The 17,728-nt window shown below is 39.6% G+C and overlaps 4 protein-coding genes across 8 annotated transcripts; 3 read left to right on the top strand and 1 right to left on the bottom strand.

The window, feature by feature from the left end:
- Positions 1-214: 214 nt before the first annotated feature.
- Su(fu) (suppressor of fused) lies at positions 215-1,910 on the bottom strand. The gene is made up of 2 exons (XM_068296672.1): positions 1,696-1,910; positions 215-1,633 (listed from the first exon to the last, which is right to left on the bottom strand). The coding sequence occupies exons 1-2, from the start codon at positions 1,816-1,818 to the stop codon at positions 323-325; spliced, it is 1,434 nt and encodes a 477-aa protein (XP_068152773.1). The 5' UTR covers positions 1,819-1,910; the 3' UTR covers positions 215-322.
- A 192-nt stretch (positions 1,911-2,102) lies between these two features.
- Positions 2,103-4,502, top strand: Arp1 (Actin-related protein 1). The gene is made up of 6 exons (XM_068297908.1): positions 2,103-2,251; positions 2,946-3,010; positions 3,068-3,242; positions 3,302-3,453; positions 3,515-4,061; positions 4,128-4,502. Exons 1-6 carry the CDS (start codon positions 2,204-2,206, stop codon positions 4,269-4,271), a joined length of 1,131 nt encoding a protein of 376 aa, XP_068154009.1. The 5' UTR covers positions 2,103-2,203; the 3' UTR covers positions 4,272-4,502.
- Positions 4,503-4,539: 37 nt separating this feature from the next.
- On the top strand, positions 4,540-7,251 carry NijC (Ninjurin C). 4 transcript variants are annotated; one of them, XM_068297910.1, is made up of 4 exons: positions 4,540-4,938; positions 6,425-6,601; positions 6,666-6,857; positions 6,928-7,251. In XM_068297910.1, the coding sequence occupies exons 1-4, from the start codon at positions 4,882-4,884 to the stop codon at positions 7,129-7,131; spliced, it is 630 nt and encodes a 209-aa protein (XP_068154011.1). In that variant the 5' UTR covers positions 4,540-4,881; the 3' UTR covers positions 7,132-7,251. The 4 variants fall into 4 exon arrangements, with proteins under 4 accessions (XP_068154011.1, XP_068154013.1, XP_068154010.1 ...); XM_068297909.1 differs by lacking the exon at positions 4,540-4,938 and adding an exon at positions 5,593-5,670; XM_068297911.1 differs by lacking the exon at positions 4,540-4,938 and adding an exon at positions 6,345-6,371.
- Positions 7,252-7,558: 307 nt separating this feature from the next.
- On the top strand, positions 7,559-16,885 carry Past1 (putative achaete scute target 1). 2 transcript variants are annotated; one of them, XM_068297905.1, is made up of 4 exons: positions 7,559-7,635; positions 8,193-9,409; positions 15,650-15,823; positions 15,893-16,885. In XM_068297905.1, exons 1-4 carry the CDS (start codon positions 7,607-7,609, stop codon positions 16,096-16,098), a joined length of 1,626 nt encoding a protein of 541 aa, XP_068154006.1. In that variant the 5' UTR covers positions 7,559-7,606; the 3' UTR covers positions 16,099-16,885. The 2 variants fall into 2 exon arrangements, with proteins under 2 accessions (XP_068154006.1, XP_068154007.1); XM_068297906.1 differs by lacking the exon at positions 7,559-7,635 and having other exon boundaries at positions 7,867-9,409.
- The last annotated feature ends 843 nt before the right edge of the window (positions 16,886-17,728 follow it).

The following is a 17,728-nucleotide window of genomic DNA, read 5'->3' as shown; positions in this document are numbered from 1 at the left end:
TGGACAAATCACATGACCAACATCGGTGGCTTTTTGCTTTTAATTGATCAATTCCCAGAATTAGAAACTGAACCGAACAGGAGGAGACTCCATTGCTCTCGCTCAATCATTGTCAATTAGGCGGAGGTGCCAATGCTCGGTAAAGTGAGCATATCCGTTTGCGAGATCAAAAGAGTCTCCGTCAACTGAATCTTCCGGCGCCGGCGCCTACAAGTGTCGTGTGTGTGAATCGGTAAGTATATTCTGCCTTAATGTATATAAAATTTGTAAACTTAATTGTTAGTGGAAGAGATTCGGAGAGTCTATGAATTAAAATTACACATCAAGCTGCATCCAGCGACATTGCGCTCTGTGGGGGTGGCAACAGGCAAACAGGTTCATCCACAATTAGCCGAAAATTCTTATCCGGCCAATCGTACTCCATGCGTTGAGCGGGTTCTGTGCTTTCGTCCAGATGAGCATTTCGAAAGTCGGCCATCATGCGTGGCACCAAATCACTGGGTATCAGAACCTGTATCCAATAGCCGAGCACTCCGTACGGCTCGTTAATGTTAACCGCAGCTCCTGTCACAGTTTCGGCAACAAACGTTAGCGCAAGGTGCTGGGCCTTGAAGGTGAAATGACGGCCATGCCTGATACGGTCCTTAATGGCCAGAAGCAGATACTTGGCAACACTTGGTGCCAATGTGATCTCAATACCATCCAGGGAAATGCAATCCGGTGCCTGCGGCTGAAAGTCCAACGGACACGACTTGTGCAAAGAATTATTACTCAGGGACATTGACTGGGGGAAACTGGGCTCCTCTCGCTTTACTTGCGACTCAGTGAGAGTTTGTCTGTTATTCTCCTCGCTGGCACACCGTTCATTCAGACTCTGAAAGTCGATCTCCTCTTTGATGACTTTTCTCGGTTTAATCTCTTTAAATGTGAACTCAGCATTGACGCCGGCCAAATCCGAACCCTGTTTCTCCAAGTCGTCCTGCAAATGGAGCAAAGTCTCTGGAAACAAATCAAAGACACTGCGGTTGCGCTGCATATTGGTGACTAGCCACTCTCCCCCAGTTTGCACATCCCGGCGCAAAAAGTTTAGCACGCCCCTTCCGTTCCAACGTGAGGCCTGCTCTAGCTCATCCTCAAAGACTCCGACAATCTGGCAAAAGTCCACTGTGCCAAAGGGTGTTTCAATGCAGCCAAGCTGTGGATCCTGTGCCACTAACAGACTTTGTAGTGGTGAGTTTGCTGGGCTGCCATCTAAACTCTTGCGCCAAGGTATGTTATCCCCAAAGCACAATCCGTTTCCGGTTTGAAAGCAATAGCGGCCAATTGATTGTAGCAGATTGGCTGGCCAGGTGGGTGGTCGCAACGGTTTTTCTGGACACTCCGATTGCTGTTGTATTTCCGCCTTAGTCTTTGCCAGACGGAAGGTCAGTTCAAAGCCCATGCCAGACCGTGTGGATTGCTCCTCTGTTGAACGCATATGGACACGCTCATCTCCATGCAGATCACTTAGTCCAAAACTAATGTAGTGCCAATGCGGTGGAACATTTTTCTCTGGGTCTCCATTGTTGTTGTACATACTAATGTAATCCAGCGGATCTTGCCCTCCCAGCCAGTATTTCAGTAATGTTGTCACCTAGCAATACATTAGAAAATCTAAATACTGTTGGCTTGTAAACACATTTACCTTACACATACCTGCAATGGATTCGGCTGGTCAGGATACATCTGGAACAGGTGATCTATAATAGCCTTAAGACCAGGCGGTGGTTTGACCGCATCATTGTTTTTTTTGTCCGGATTCGAGGCACACTCCGACATTTCTTCAATTGATATGATTAGTGTTGGCAGATACCAAATGGGGAGCAGTGGACTATCGGCTAGATAAAACCGCTCAACACTTGCAATACTTGACTGATGTAAATCAAAACTGTTTAATAATATATGTCAATACCTAGAAAGCATCATAACTTAAAATTCTTTACTATATTAGCCAATCAAAACCTGAATCAAAGTCTTTATTTTTATCACGTTAAGTAAAATCAACTAAAACTTGTCGCCAGTCACGGCTCATCTCTAACAGATATTTCTACATTGTACAATGTAGATAGCTACATCATCTACATAGTTACAAAGACTGTAGGAATAGGGTCACACTTGGATAGTAAATTAGTAAAATTTGCAAACTTTTTTATAAACGCACAAAATGGAGCCTTATGATGTCGTGGTTAACCAACCTGTGGTCATAGATAACGTAAGTGTCATAGGAATCATCCCAACTGCTGTTAAGACAGAGATTAGAAAATTACTATATTTTGCCGTGATTAGCCCGAGTTTCACTCGAATCAGTGACATCACCCAAAACGACAAATAAGATGAGCCGCTTCCCGAGCCCCTCCTTTGTCTAAAGTTAATTTCAACGGCTTTTGCCGACGCCATCTACATATGTTTCTGGCCATTAATATGACTAATCGGGCGTTGGAGATTGGCTAAAACTATCAATTTTTATTTTAATTTATTCGGGATGGGTTTGCCAAGTTCGTCATTTAACGTTTGAATGAGGTGTCCGTGGTCTTCTGAAAACATCCTGACATGTGGAACTGTGCTTCGCTTCCTATGTACCTTTTGAACTCAACGGGATAAATGACAGGTTGCTCTTCGGTCATCCAGGTGATAGGCTGATTCAGCAACGCAATGCTGCTGTCCAGTTTGATGCCACATTTGCCTTTGTGAGCCTGTAAAACTGCTGGACAATGCAACTTATTGAAGGAGTCGCGTAAAGCTAAGACCAGACAGTGGAGCGGCAGGCTTGCGATGCAACCTCGCACTTTTTGAAACGGCCGTCATATCGGCTTGAGGAAGAGACATGTTAAAATTTTCTGAAAATTCGAATTGATGATATCTAGAAATAAAAATGATATGAATTGAATGACTTTTTTGTTTTTTAGGGCTCTGGTGTTATCAAGGCCGGCTTTGCTGGCGAGCACATTCCAAAATGTCGGTTTCCCAACTAGTAAGTAATTTCGTTAAAGCAGAGAGAGCTGGTTATTTATGGTAAATCTTCTCACAGCATTGGCAGACCCAAGCATGTTCGGGTGATGGCTGGTGCCTTGGAGGGGGACATATTTGTTGGACCAAAGGCGGAAGAGCATCGTGGTCTACTCAGCATCAGATATCCTATGGAGCATGGCATTGTGACGGACTGGAATGATATGGAGAGAATATGGAGCTACATTTATAGCAAAGTAAGCCCAGATTTAACAAAAAATGGTCGTCGATTTGCATATTTAGTTTCCCATTCTAGGAACAATTGGCCACTTTTACAGAAGATCATCCTGTGCTGCTAACAGAGGCGCCGCTAAATCCTCGCCGTAATCGAGAGAAGGCTGCTGAATTTTTCTTTGAAGGCATTAATGCTCCTGCCCTCTTCGTGTCTATGCAAGCCGTGCTCAGTCTGTAAGGTCTACGAAATCTTGTTGTCCCTTCAAGCGAATCAAGTCCTTTTTCTATTTCTTAGCTATGCCACTGGTCGCGTTACTGGAGTTGTACTCGACTCCGGAGACGGTGTGACGCATGCAGTTCCCATCTATGAGGGATTCGCCATGCCTCACAGTATTATGCGGGTAGACATAGCTGGTCGGGATGTCACCCGCTACCTCAAAACACTTCTGAGGCGCGAGGGTTTCAACTTCAGATCAACAGCTGAATTTGAAATTGTGCGTTCTATCAAAGAGAAAGTCTGCTATCTGGCCACAAATCCGCAAAAGGAGGAAACTGTGGAAACGGAAAAGTTTGCCTACAAACTACCCGACGGCAAGACCTTCGAAGTGGGACAAGCTCGCTTCCGTGCTCCAGAAGTTCTCTTCCGACCAGATTTGCTGGGCGAAGAATGCGAGGGCATACACGACGTTCTAATGTACTCCATTGAAAAGTCGGATATGGATCTGAGAAAAATGCTCTATCAGAATATTGTGTTGTCTGGTGGTTCCACACTATTCAAAGGTTTCGGTGATCGACTGCTGTCTGAGTTGAGGAAACATTCGGCCAAGGATCTAAAGATCAGAGTAAGCTTCCATTACTTTCAAAATTGTTAATATACCAATAACACTTTTGGGGCGACGTTTTTGTAGATTGCCGCTCCACAGGAACGACTCTATTCCACGTGGATGGGCGGATCAATTCTGGCCTCGCTTGATACATTCAAGAAAATGTGGATCTCGAAACGCGAGTACGAGGAGGAGGGCCAACGTGCCGTGCATAGAAAGACTTTTTAGTTTGTTTATTGACTTAAACGCTATTAAAAATTCTACACTTACTACACATATACATAAATATTTAAATATCAGGTCTGTGTGTTAGCTAAGATCCCCAATTAACCGATTACTTCTGGAGATTCATCGTGTGTTTTGTTTTACACAAGAAGTGGGCGCAAAGTATTTAAAAATGCTATTTATTGAAACATTGCTTTCTCAGCCTAGAAAATAAACAATTTATCAAACAAAAAATTTATAAAAATAACCAAAACAAAATTCTTGATTAATGTAAGAAAAGCGAAAGTTTGCGTCTAAATGACAAATCAATGAATGGCTCACAGCCCACCGTCGAAACGGAACGCCAGAGCCCGAGAATTCTAGCTTTTGTAAGTTGCTAGTTTCTCTATGCTTTTCAGTTTGCTTTCAGTTGTTTTATCGTTTGGTTGTATTGCAAACTGGCCGTATCCACGGTAACGACGAGACTTCATGTTTCAACAACTCAACTGGCCACAAACATTGAAAACTATCTGTTCTAACGAAGCGTGACTGGTGGAACGCAAAACAAAAACATAAGAATTTATATACCAAACAAATACCTTAGAGGCTAAATTTGCCAACCGAAACTCGAACTATGGCTCTGGTTGTGGCACCTGGAGAGGAACAACATCGAAATGCCAACGAAACGGAGGCAAGTCTCTAAATATTTTCATTTCACAGAAACGTAGTCTTGAGAAGAATAACCTTGATCTTCAGCGCGTACATATACTCCTGTTTATTATTTGTCAGCATAAATTATTTACAAACATGTATGTATGTAGTTATGGAGCTTGACATAGCCATAAGTTTCACTTGCGAGAGTAGGCTAAAAAGTAAGTAGAATGGCTAGGAAAGTAATGGAAGCTTTACAATTTAATCTGCGTGATCGGTCAACAGATCGCACCAATATTCGGAATTAAGAGAGATACCATTATATATTATCCAGTCAATATCCACCATTAGAACCACTAGACAAAGAGAGTTGCAAAATAATCAAAGCATCCAAACCAAATATAATTTCTCATATAAATTAAAACCTGCCCTCGTTATTGTGCCAGAGTGTAATTATTCGTGTGCAATTCAATACAATTCATATATGACTCTTATGCCGTCCATGCCTTACTATTAAGGCAAGCCCGGCTCGGTGTTTAGATGAGCTGTGCGAAAAACATTTCCATTTCCCGACTGCCATGCATGAGATAGAAACTTTTATTGATTTTTTAATTAAAGTCGACCAATTACGAGGGAGCGGAAGAGAAATTGAATGAATTATCCTTTGTTCCAGTTCATTGTTGAATCATTTAACGTTTTTTAGTTGACAATGTTTGATAGTATAAAGTTTCCACAGTTCTTTTCGCGGAAATTTAACAACAATGCTTGGGAGGTAAAATATATCAAATAAACTATCAATGTGATTTTTAATAAGATTAAATTGCTAATACGTATTAAGTGTGTATCAGCTAATAATAGTCTGGATTTAGGATTCATAATATTCCGAATTTTAGTCAGCCAATACGAAAACTTTAAGCCGAATTTAAAAATAAAAATGTTTGACTGTGCTAAAGTGGACAATGAAATCGGTTGATCTCTACATATTATAGTTTCCTGATTCCGAGAACAAAGTTTCGTAGCAAAAGCTCAAAAATATATACATACAATTCGAAGACCCCAACAACATTGTTTTTCACATAAGAAAACATATTTCGTGACTATTTTGATTTTACGGTCTGTTTCATAATAAAAATGCTGAATATCACGTCCCAATGGAGATCACTGCAAAATTTAAGAAAATCAATTAAGATGACCGCTCTCAATGAATTGTTTGTAAGAAAATATCCTTGCTCTCAATATTTTATCTTGATTTGGAATAATCAAATTTGGTTTCCAATTAGTTTGAGTACATTTCGAAGCAAACGATAAATTTGTTACGTTATCAGATCCATTAACAATACCCAAGATAAGGAACAAGCAAGATGAAAATGAAAATTAATTGTTTCCCATTGAAGTGTATAGTAGAGTAGAGGAAAACCCCAACATTCTATAGCCGGGTCACTCAGAGGAAGGATGTTTTCGATCTTCCATCAAGTATGATTGACCCTTTGTTTAATGGACGAATTCTACCCCCTTTTTTATTGCAGATGAAATCAATGGATGCCAATCGGTATGCCACCAAGAAGACCATTGCCCAGGGCATGCTGGATATTGCATTGCTAACGGCAAATGCCTCCCAATTGAAATATATACTCCAAGTTGGCGAACAGCATCAGTTCTATAAGCTAATGCTGATTCTGATCAGCCTGTCAATTGTGTTGCAGGTAATTATAGAAATATATCCAAATTTATATTGCGGCCTCTATCATGTCTTGACGGTCCATGTAGATATTGTCCGGCATACTGAGTTTGTCACTGAGTTTGCTAAGGGACTGTAGACTGCACCAGCCGGAGTTCCACCAATCGGCTAATGTGATTAATCATGTCCGCACCGCATTCGCTTTCTTTACGACAATGATAAATCTGTTTATCTCGGCCTTTGATAGTCGCCTGCCCCCCATACAGAGCGACCTTAATAATGTGAATTGAATTACCCACTATATCAACATATCATCTATCTATCTATTGTATGTTCTTCATCATCGAACAGCTTTTGGTTGGAATTCTGTTTGTGGCCATCGGGAGTTTAAATATTAACAAGCAATCAGATCAAACGGCTGCAATTATCTTGAACGATGTAATATTGGTGGTTATCTTTGTGATATCGGTGGTGAATGTTATAATATCCGGATTCGGAATCGAGTATTCATCCCAACCACTTAGGCTCATCGATACACATGCTAAAACCCCGTAGAACTAAGAACCAAACCATCCAGCGATTTACCATATTTAAGCCTTATAATATTTTTTAAATTACCTGTTTAAGTTTTCAAGAGAGGAAAAGAAATAAATATTTACCCTACCTTTTATGTGATTCAGGTCTCCGCTGGCGTTTTACTTATCATACAATCCATTGTCGGCGACCACAAATCACAGCGGAATCGTTCTATAGCTTTCATGCTCAACAATTTTATCGATGCTTTCATATTTCTCTCCGTATTTTGTGACATTATGAAGATGAATTTTGGTCTTGATCCAGCCATCCCTTATCCAATCAACGATGTGGAAGTTTTAAAAACATGAGCATGTTTAATGGGAAATTTTTCGAAATGATGTGGAGTACTCTATTCAAAAGCTGTTCAGATTATGTTTTTGCATTTTAAGTCTGAGTTTTTAAAAATTAATCTATATTTAGTAACAAAAACAAAAAATAACAAAAATATATTGAAATGCCACGTCATGATGGTGGTGATGTAAGGTAAGTCGAAATCTTCAGAAAATAAAAACCGTTAGTTTTATATAGTGTTTGGTCTTGATATGGAAAATGATCGATTGTAAATATAAATCAGCCGTTGCTAACAAATTTCAAAATAACAAAAAAAAAAAAAAAAAACAAAAATTCTTCTTTTTAAATTTAGTTGTTAACTATCAAATTACCAAATTAGCGGTTTTCTTTTTGGCCAATAGTCACAATTGCTTAATTTCGGTCACACTTTATGCGGTTTGCTGGGTTAACAAGTTATCGTCGACGTATCTCCGCCACGTAAACTCTGGCCACACCACTGCAGCATGGTCACACTGTTTGTTACTATTGCTCATACTTCCCCGTCCCAGTCGAGTTGAGTGTACATAACATATGTATATACGGCATATGTATATTTATATCGCATATTTTTCCATATTTACACGTCTGCAGCCTAGTTTTTTAAAAGCAGCCCCTGGCCCGCATCATCCGCTGCCCTGTTCTCGCAAATACTAATTGTTGTGCATTTTGTGTGTGTGTGTGCGTGTCCGTGTGTGTGGCACAATGTTTAGCTTTCTGAAGCGCGAGAAGAACACCCAGGAGGTGGTGGAGAATGTGATCGGTGAGCTGAAGAAAATCTATCGCAGCAAGCTGTTGCCCCTGGAGGAGCACTATCAGTTTCATGACTTCCATTCGCCAAAATTGGAGGATCCTGATTTCGATGCTAAGCCCATGATCCTGCTGGTGGGTCAATATTCCACAGGCAAGACAACATTTATCCGTTACCTGTTGGAGCGGGACTTCCCGGGTATACGCATCGGCCCTGAGCCAACGACAGATCGCTTCATTGCCGTAATGTATGATGACAAGGAGGGCGTTATACCTGGCAACGCTTTGGTGGTCGATCCCAAGAAACAGTTCCGCCCACTGTCTAAATATGGCAACGCCTTCCTCAATCGGTTCCAATGCTCCAGCGTGGCCTCACCCGTGCTGAATGCCATTTCTATTGTAGACACGCCCGGTATTTTGTCTGGAGAGAAGCAGCGAATCGATCGTGGCTATGATTTCACGGGAGTGCTGGAATGGTTCGCCGAACGGGTGGATCGCATCATTTTGCTCTTTGATGCCCACAAACTGGATATATCGGACGAGTTCCGACGCTCTATTGAGGCTCTTAAGGGGCACGATGATAAGATTCGCATCATTTTGAACAAAGCTGACATGATCGACCACCAGCAATTGATGCGCGTCTACGGAGCGCTTATGTGGTCCCTGGGCAAGGTATTGCAAACACCAGAGGTGGCTCGCGTTTACATTGGTTCGTTCTGGGACCAGCCGCTGCGATTTGATGCCAATCGACGGCTTTTTGAAGATGAAGAGCAGGATCTGTTCCGTGACCTGCAGTCATTGCCCCGCAATGCAGCCCTCCGCAAGCTAAACGATCTAATTAAGCGGGCCCGGCTGGCCAAGGTGCATGCCTTCATCATTGCTGAATTGCGCAAGGATATGCCCTCAGTGTTCGGTAAAGATAGCAAGAAAAAGGATCTGATCAAGAATCTTGGACAGATCTACGATCGTATACAGCGAGAGCACTCCATTTCACCCGGCGACTTTCCGGACATTAAGAAAATGCAGGATGTGCTGCAGCATCAGGACTTCACCAAGTTCCATTCACTCAAACCCCATTTACTGGACATTGTGGACAATATGCTAGCCAAGGACATAGCCCGACTAATGGAAATGATTCCTCAGGAGGAAATGACTCTCGTCTCAGAGCCAGTTGTGAAGGGTAAGTGCCAAGGACTTTACTTTTGCGGGCTCCATATGCAATCATCCATCCATCTGCAAAGCACAAACATCGTGTTCTCACCTCATGGTCAATGGGGGACGCCACACAATCTTCATCCCCCTCTCACAAAATATCGCAAGTTAACCCACTTGGCAAACAAGTTTTCCACAACATCAAAGAAATAGCTTAGGAAAGTGCAGGTAGTCGAGGAGACGAAGCAGGAGTGGGCAAAGGGGCATATGTTTAGCCGACTGTGCACAATGAAAGTCCACACCATAAATGGGTATTTTTAAAGAGTACTTTCATTCGTTGAAATCGTTTTTTGATAGACATTAAATTTGATTTTTTAAATGGTTACCAACTCCCAACTTAGGGATTGAGAGAAAATAGACAATTTTTATGATGTTGATTATTAAACTGCCAATAATTTCTTTTACGGACTTCCATTTAATCATAGATTTTCTACATATGCAATCTGTTTACCCGGCCTCTCTATTAACTTGAATAGAATATGAAAAACAATTTGGCTAAATGAAAAGTTCGTCTGTTTAATGTATGTACTTAGAATACAGAAATCTCATATCATCTTTTAGCTCAATTAATGCCAGCAGCTTCCTCTTTATTTTTTATGTCTACATTATGCAATGCCTAGCAACGTCTAGTTATATTTTTATTCTAATACTACCACATACTTGCTAAATAAACAAACTGATAAGCAGAAATCAAGCTGATAAGACGGTGCTTAGTAGACACCGGTCTATAAAATATGTGTGTATGTGACATATAAACGCACTTTTTCGCCACTTTTAGAGAGGAGGTACAGAAAAGTAGAGAAGCCTTCTCCTCCGAGCCTTGAGACAACTCACTCTCCATATCTTAGTTAAATATTGTAAAGTGATAAGCAACAACTACTTTGCACTTGAAAGTGGGTGGCTATTCCAGGGCGTAGTGGATAACAGAAACTGTTATTGTGTGTCAATCATAGTCATCGAAAGCGAGAACGGCGAGAATTGGCGGTTTGCTTTCGTCATGCCCAGAATTGAACTCCTCGTTCATTCCGATAAGAAGCTTGATGTTTGTATGATGTAAGCATTGGAACACGTCAATGATTGGTTAGCTTTTACTCTCTCTCTAATTGGCCTGGCCAATACATACACACTTACATACATAGGTGACTCATTTACCCTGGTATCTCCGCACACCCAAAAATACAAGGCGTACAGAAAATATTTCACACTTCAGCGCCCTCAGATATCAGCTGTGTAGTTAGGCCCAGTCTGGCCAGAGATGCAGCCAGGCAAGCATAACGGATCTAACGATCAAGAGCACACGCATTGAATAGCATTAGGCCACAAAACGCCCCATGCCCGAATCGGAGAGTCCAAGAGCAGAACAACACAGAGAGCGATAGAGAGAGTTTTCGACTATCAAAAAGTTAGTGAGTGTTCCATGAATAGATTGCCTCCAAATGTAAATACACTTGTGCTCATGAAATTAGAAATGCAAACACAACAGAGCGATCTAAGGAGTTAAAATCTACCAAATATGGGATTTTAAATATTTTTGCAAAAAGGCTGCTAAATATGTCTTTCAACAAACCGAGTTCTTTAAAATAACGTACAATCCTCTTGTTAAGAAAATTGCGTCTTCTTGAAAGATTCTAGATATTTGGCTTTAAGTTGTGTATAAAAATTGTTTGGACAAAAATGCTCGTGTTAGGCCGTCTTCATTGTTTGTCCAGATGTCAAAACCCATCTTACAGATGCTTACAGATCCACAGAAAACCAGAAGACTAGCAGACAAAATCGGTCCCTACACCAGAATATAAAGCTAACTCAAAACATATGTAAATATATATGTATATTGATGTTTGTATTTTTTATCAGATCATTCTTTTCTGCCACTTGTTCCTATATTCATGGGAATATATGGATACTATCTTCCTTTCCTTCTCGAAGAGTTAGTGTCTTAAAGAAGCTTATTATGCTGAACTATTTCGTAGTATTTAATTGACATTGGAATTGATTTATCGTCTTTTCATACGATATTTCTTATGAGCTCACAATATTTGTTTTCTTATGAAATAGATCTTCTAGTGATCTGATAATAAAACTTCCTCGCAGTTGTCGAATTTGGTGTTGTCGAAGATGAATGATCAGGACAGTTTTATTTTTAATGTCATATGCATTTGTCACTTCATTTTCAGTAGCTTTCAAAAAATATTTCCTTTATGACGGCACTAATAGTTAACGTTTTTTTAAACGTACCAATGAATAATAGAAAATTATTTTTAAATCGTAACGCAAAAGTAATAATCCGAAATTTAGCAGACATTCTTCACTAGTCAGTGGGACAGATCTTAACGGGAACGAAAACAATTATTTTTTGACAAAATTTGTTTGTAAAAATTATAGAGATCCAAAAACGCAACGAGATTTTTCTATCGGCGGGCATTGTAAGTGTGTTTTTATGTTCTAAGCATTGTGGATTTAATAATGTCATAATCATTACAAGTAAACCTTAGTCATTTAGTTTAGCAAGTCAGATCTGTCAATTTATTTTCGAATTATCGTTTGCACCAATTTAAGACATTAAATTGTGGTAAAAATGAAAAATTGAAAATTTGACAGGTGTCTCTGCCCTAACTATGTTTCTTTCTGGCCAATGTTTTACTGATCTAACGGATATCCAATGTGAAGAACCTTTTCGCTAACCAGTTTAAGTTACTCGATAGTCGATTGGAAAAATTGAGTGGATAGTGTAGACGAAAGAGCATCAATTCTAATTGTTTACAGTAATTGTTGTTGCCTGCCCCTGGACTGGTTTGGTTTTTGGCGACCTGTGAACTCTAGTCGAGCGAAGCGAACGCCACGAGTTCAAGGTCTTTGGGTGTCTACTTGCTCTACTTACTTTTACCACCTGCTTGTTTCCCTCCAATGAATTACTTAGACACTCTGCTGTTTGTTGTCGTTGTTTGAACTAACGCGCGCGTTGCCAGGCTGGGGGAATCTAAAGATAGATAAAAATCAATGTAAAAGCGTATGTGGGTGGGTGGGAAAAGTAAGGCTTATCACACTCATATACATGAGCAACTATTCCAATGATTAACATTGGTCTAATTTCGGATAATAAAGAGGCTGCTGCCTTATCTATAAAACCGCAAAATAAACAGCGCCACATAATTATTTGTAAATAATAATGTGTGCTCCGTGAGGATGACTCGAGAACTAATACTATGCCAAGGTACAGTAAGCAATGGTCGAGTGGGAACCATTTTCCATTAGGCGCCTGCATAAAACTTCAAAGACATTTGTGGTCACTAGTGAATTATTATTGTGATTTATGCTATATACAACAAAATAAACCTTCCCCAACCATTCGGAGGAGGAGTATATAAATAATCATTGCTTAATAGCCATCGGCCGCTAGGCTGAACAGAAACGGAACCAACTGGCAGGCGCCCATTTAAAGAAATGAAAAAGAAAAGTTCGTTATGCAAATTTATCGCTAAAATGTGCACAATGAATACACAATTTGCAGCTCATTTGTTGCTGCATTTGTTGGAGCCGTGAATCCGTCGATCTATGGATCGTCTCGTGAATGCATTTTGTCTTGTGGCTAAGCTGCTTAAATTAAACCCATTCTCAGTCAGTTTATGAGCAAAACCTGAGATCTGAGGTCGCGTATCAATTTGCTGATCATGGTGACTTGGGGCGTGTGGCATTAAGTGGCTCATCCTCCCGGTTCTATTGAGTGAATTTCTAAATGCAGGAAGAAAGCATTTACTCTCGCGTACATACACACATATGTATGTACATATATATGAATGAAATGGATTCCACAATTGACAAAAGTGACTAGAGAAACTTGCCAGCGATCTTTGGCTGATCTTTTCGTTTTAATATTTTTTGGTGGCCCACTTGAGTGGTTTTTTCATTAAACTAAATACTAGCGCATATCTCGCGACCTTGGGCAAAAGTTAGTGTGTGTGTGTGCGCTTATATACACCATAAGTACATATATCTAAACGATCAAACTGATGTCATGCGATCGTTATTTGATTTGATGCGTCACTTTAGTTTGAACTTGCTTTTTATGCTTGCTGGGATTGCAGTTGACAATATGATAGCCTCTAATCCAATCACACTTCCAAGTGAATGAACTTTTGCGTTTAAAATTACCCCAAAGCCAACAGCAACTGCTGATGGGAGAAGGAAGGGGAAAGACAATGCCACCACGAGACAATCCCTCCTTCTTTTGCCCTTTCCCAAAAATAAATTATATCACAACAAACCAATTTTGACAATGCCGAAGTTTATATGCTCTTTAACTCAAATCTTTAGTCTAACCTCTACTCTCTCAGTCGATTAAAGTCGATTAATCCGTTTGTATTCTGGGATCTCTTAAAGTACAAAGTTTAAACTAATCTTAAGATGGTCTAGCAACTGCAAAGTTCTCTTAAAAAACATTTTCAATTGATTTAGTTGTGCGTCAAAAAGTCGAGACTTTAATCAAAGTAATAAAAATCTATCGATCGATGGTGCCAATTTTAAAATCATATCGATTGATCGGGAACATATAGTGACCATCTGACCAATTCAAATATACTCTCTGTAAGGGTACAAAGAAACGCGAAGAATGCGTTGATAAAGTGAATCACACAAAATCAAAGTCAAGAACTCGAAGATGTCGACAATGCTAATTTAGTGTTTGTATTTCACTGTGTAAGTGTATGTATACCCCCCAGTTTTTTTGTTGTTTTTATATTGCATAGTTTGATTTTGTTTCTGTCCATTTCCGTTCCTTTGTTTTTCTCTTTTCTTTCATTTGGGTAGTTGACTTGGGGCACATTATCAGGAGCGAAGCGCAGGAAGAGAAAGTTCAAAAACGTTTCATAAAAGTTACGATAAGCGATGGTTAGAAGCTATTAAATCTTTCGCTCTTTGTCAACTGGGATTGAGATCGTAATCTGTAGCTGTACATACATTGTAAATGTATGTTACTGGAGAGCTACTTCACCCTTAATGTTAGAAACAATTTTTAGTTGGTATACCTTGCCATGGAATGTACCTACTTACATACATTGTATATACTTATCTCTGTTACATCACTTCAAATGCGGCTGCACTTTACCAAATTGAGTCTAGTTTTTCTTTCAAGTCATATTAGTCATTTGTTGGCAAATTTTTGTTGGTTTGTTTCTTTCATCCATCAGCATCCAGTTCAGCAAGCACCTTCATATGGGGCCACATGTGGTGGCATCACCTGTTTAGCAATATGTCGCTAAATAGTTTCTACACGCGTATGTAAACATATACATAGATATACGTAGGTATATATATGTATGTCTGTGAGTTGTTCTCCTGGCAATGGCACACTAATTTTTAGTTGATTGCCATGTCTCTGTCACATTTGCGCACCAAAAAATTTGCCCTCTCAATTGACTGGTGTCCCACCTTTGAACGAGAACCTATTCCTTTTCTTTCATTTCCTTTCCCTAACGCATGCTGCAACTACTCAGAAGTGGATTTCGTGGGTGAGGAGACTGAAATTTCGACACCATTATCTCAGAGATCTCAGTTTTCGGCGCGTCTCGATCACTGGCTGCAGAATCTGCGCCAGAAGCATCATAAATTGTTCAGCAGTTGCACTAGTAGGGTGGGCCATGTGGACCAGGAAAATGACTCCTCCAATGCCCCACCAGAATCAGAGGCCCAACCAGAATCAGAGGCAGAACCAGAACCAACACAGACAGATACAGTCATTCATGTAAGCAGCAGTCAACCTGTTGTCCTCAATAGGCTGCAAATAAATTGAGCATGTCAGATGAGAAGAAATCCAAAAGTGCGCCTAGTGGGGCAACATCAAATATAAATTGACTCTTGCAACAACTTGCAGGCAATTTCAATTGTTGGGCTCGTTTAAGGCGCCGCGCAATTGTTTGCTGCAGTTAAAGTAGGCACTCAAAGTACGTACTTAAGTCGGTCAGCCGTTCTGTCTGGTCACGATACGTTCAGCAGTGGCAGGCGGCGACGTCAATTGGAGCCTAAAAGATCTGAAGGTTTTAATTGCCGTCTAATTGGAATGTTTTGTGCACGGCGACGCACTGCAGCAGCTTAGATTACGTTCTTAATTAATGCAAATTTACATGTGGGGTTACGCATTTGTTTACAAATGCGCTGCAAACTGGATATGATACTCACTAACCGACCCCACTGATCGCACTTTCTCACTTTGCAGGAGGCGCCTTCGAGGGGGTCATCGACGACCATGTCTCACCATTCGGTTACATGAAGGGCGAGGGAATTGATGCCGGCTACGGCGAGCACGAATGGATCTGCAACAAGGACAAGACACGCACCGATGCCATTTTCAATGGACTGGGTCCTGTGGATGGCCGAATATCCGGTGCCAGTAAGTAGAATGCGAGCGAATATAGTGATTTTTCGATTTTATCCATTTTTATTCCATTTCTATTTGCAGCTGCCAAACAAGAGCTCATCAAATCGAAACTGCCCAACTCGGTGCTTAGCAAGATCTGGAAGCTGTCAGACGTCGATGGCGATGGTTTCCTCGATTCAGACGAATTCGCACTGGCCTTGCACTTAATCAATGTTAAACTCGATGGCTGTGAGCTGCCCACTGTGCTGCCAGAGCACTTGGTGCCACCTTCAAAGCGCTATGAATAAGCACGGATCACTCAAAAATGCAGCCTGCCGCCAAAAAAAAAAAAAAGAAAAATATATATAAATGTATTTGAAGAAAGAACTCCCACATGCTGCACTCTCGTTCGTTCGATCGTTTCTTTTATATGTACTATACTCGTATATAAAATGCGCTGATCTGGGTATTAAACACACACACACAACACACACTGAACACACCAATGCAAGCATTGTAACTTTAAAATATCAGAGCATAAATTCTTAGAATTTACACGCAAAGCATAAAAGAAAAATTCATATTTTTGTATAATGAAATAATGATAACAATCAAGTTATTAAGATGGGAAAAACTGTCGCCTAAAAAACCTAGTGGAATTGTATACAAATCATAATCATGAATGAGAATGTATGTATATGCGCCGCCTAATTAATTACCCACAATCGTTGTTGATTTAAGAGAAAAGTAACAAAACGAATGCAAGTTAAAAAACTGTATACATTATATTAGATTAATGTTGGATTGTCCAGTTCCAACAGAGCCACTTTTGATATGAATACGCATATTTTTATATCTATTTATATATATATGTATATAATACACTACAATACAATGCAAGAGTGCGGACAGAATCTGGCAGTTATTTATTTTTTTCTTTGAATTGTGCAATGAATGAAATCTGTTTTTGTTTATGTTTTCTAATGCGAACTCTATTGCCTTTGCTTTGATTATTATTATAAATTATTTAGTAAATTCTTGATTATTTGTGAAATTGAATTGTGTATAAAAATAAAATGAAAAATTTGAATGTGATCCATCGATTTGTTTTTCTACAATTGCTAAAATTACTAACACGGAAATCCTAAAGTAAGTTTTAATTGCCATCGTCCAAAATTTATTGTCAATCCTTTATTAATTTATAAGTGTCGAAACTTCAATGCACTAAAGAATCAGGAATATATTATTGAAGGGTAATTAGAGTCAATTGACAAGATGGTAAGATGATGGCCTAGAAACGACGTAAAGAAATACTTGATGAACTCTAATAAAGGAAAAAATTTTTTTTTTGGTGTCTTCTTTATCATCATATTTAACCCAGATTTGCATGGCTATGTAACAAGATAGGACGTTATTAGTGACACTTTATTAAATGTTTGCATTCAAATCGAATAAAATTGTAGGTCGAAATATAGAGTAAAGTTTTCCATGCCAAACGTGTTGTAATTCGGAAATTTCGAAAATTAGTTGTTACATGCTACCATTTTCCTCTCACACATTAAGCCAGATTATAATATACATATGAATCTTGGTAAAAGGTATTTTGCCGTATATTTAATATCTAAAATCAATAGTAAAATTCCAGAAAGGTTTTGTTAAAGTTTTGCTAAGGCTTACCTAACGGCAATTTCCTTTGATGTTTTATTATTTTTTACTATCCAATTGTTTATATCCTTGCAATAATTGAAATAGGGGGTTGATATGCAAATATGAACTCGTCTCGTCGTGCTAATCAAGAATATATATACTTTATATGCTTCCTTGCACACTTTTGACCAAAATTAATATACCCTTTTTGCAAGGGTATAAAAACAACTGAACAAATGAGTAAGTGAAGAAGTAAATGAGTACACGTGAATCAAAGCATATCTTTAGTGA

This window comes from Drosophila tropicalis, unplaced genomic scaffold (assembly GCF_018151085.1).
Source record: "Drosophila tropicalis isolate 14030-0801.00 unplaced genomic scaffold, ASM1815108v1 contig_859, whole genome shotgun sequence".
NCBI classification, from domain to species: domain Eukaryota; kingdom Metazoa; phylum Arthropoda; class Insecta; order Diptera; family Drosophilidae; genus Drosophila; species Drosophila tropicalis.
Note: the sequence above shows the minus strand (reverse complement) of the source record. Positions and strands in the feature narration are given on the sequence as shown.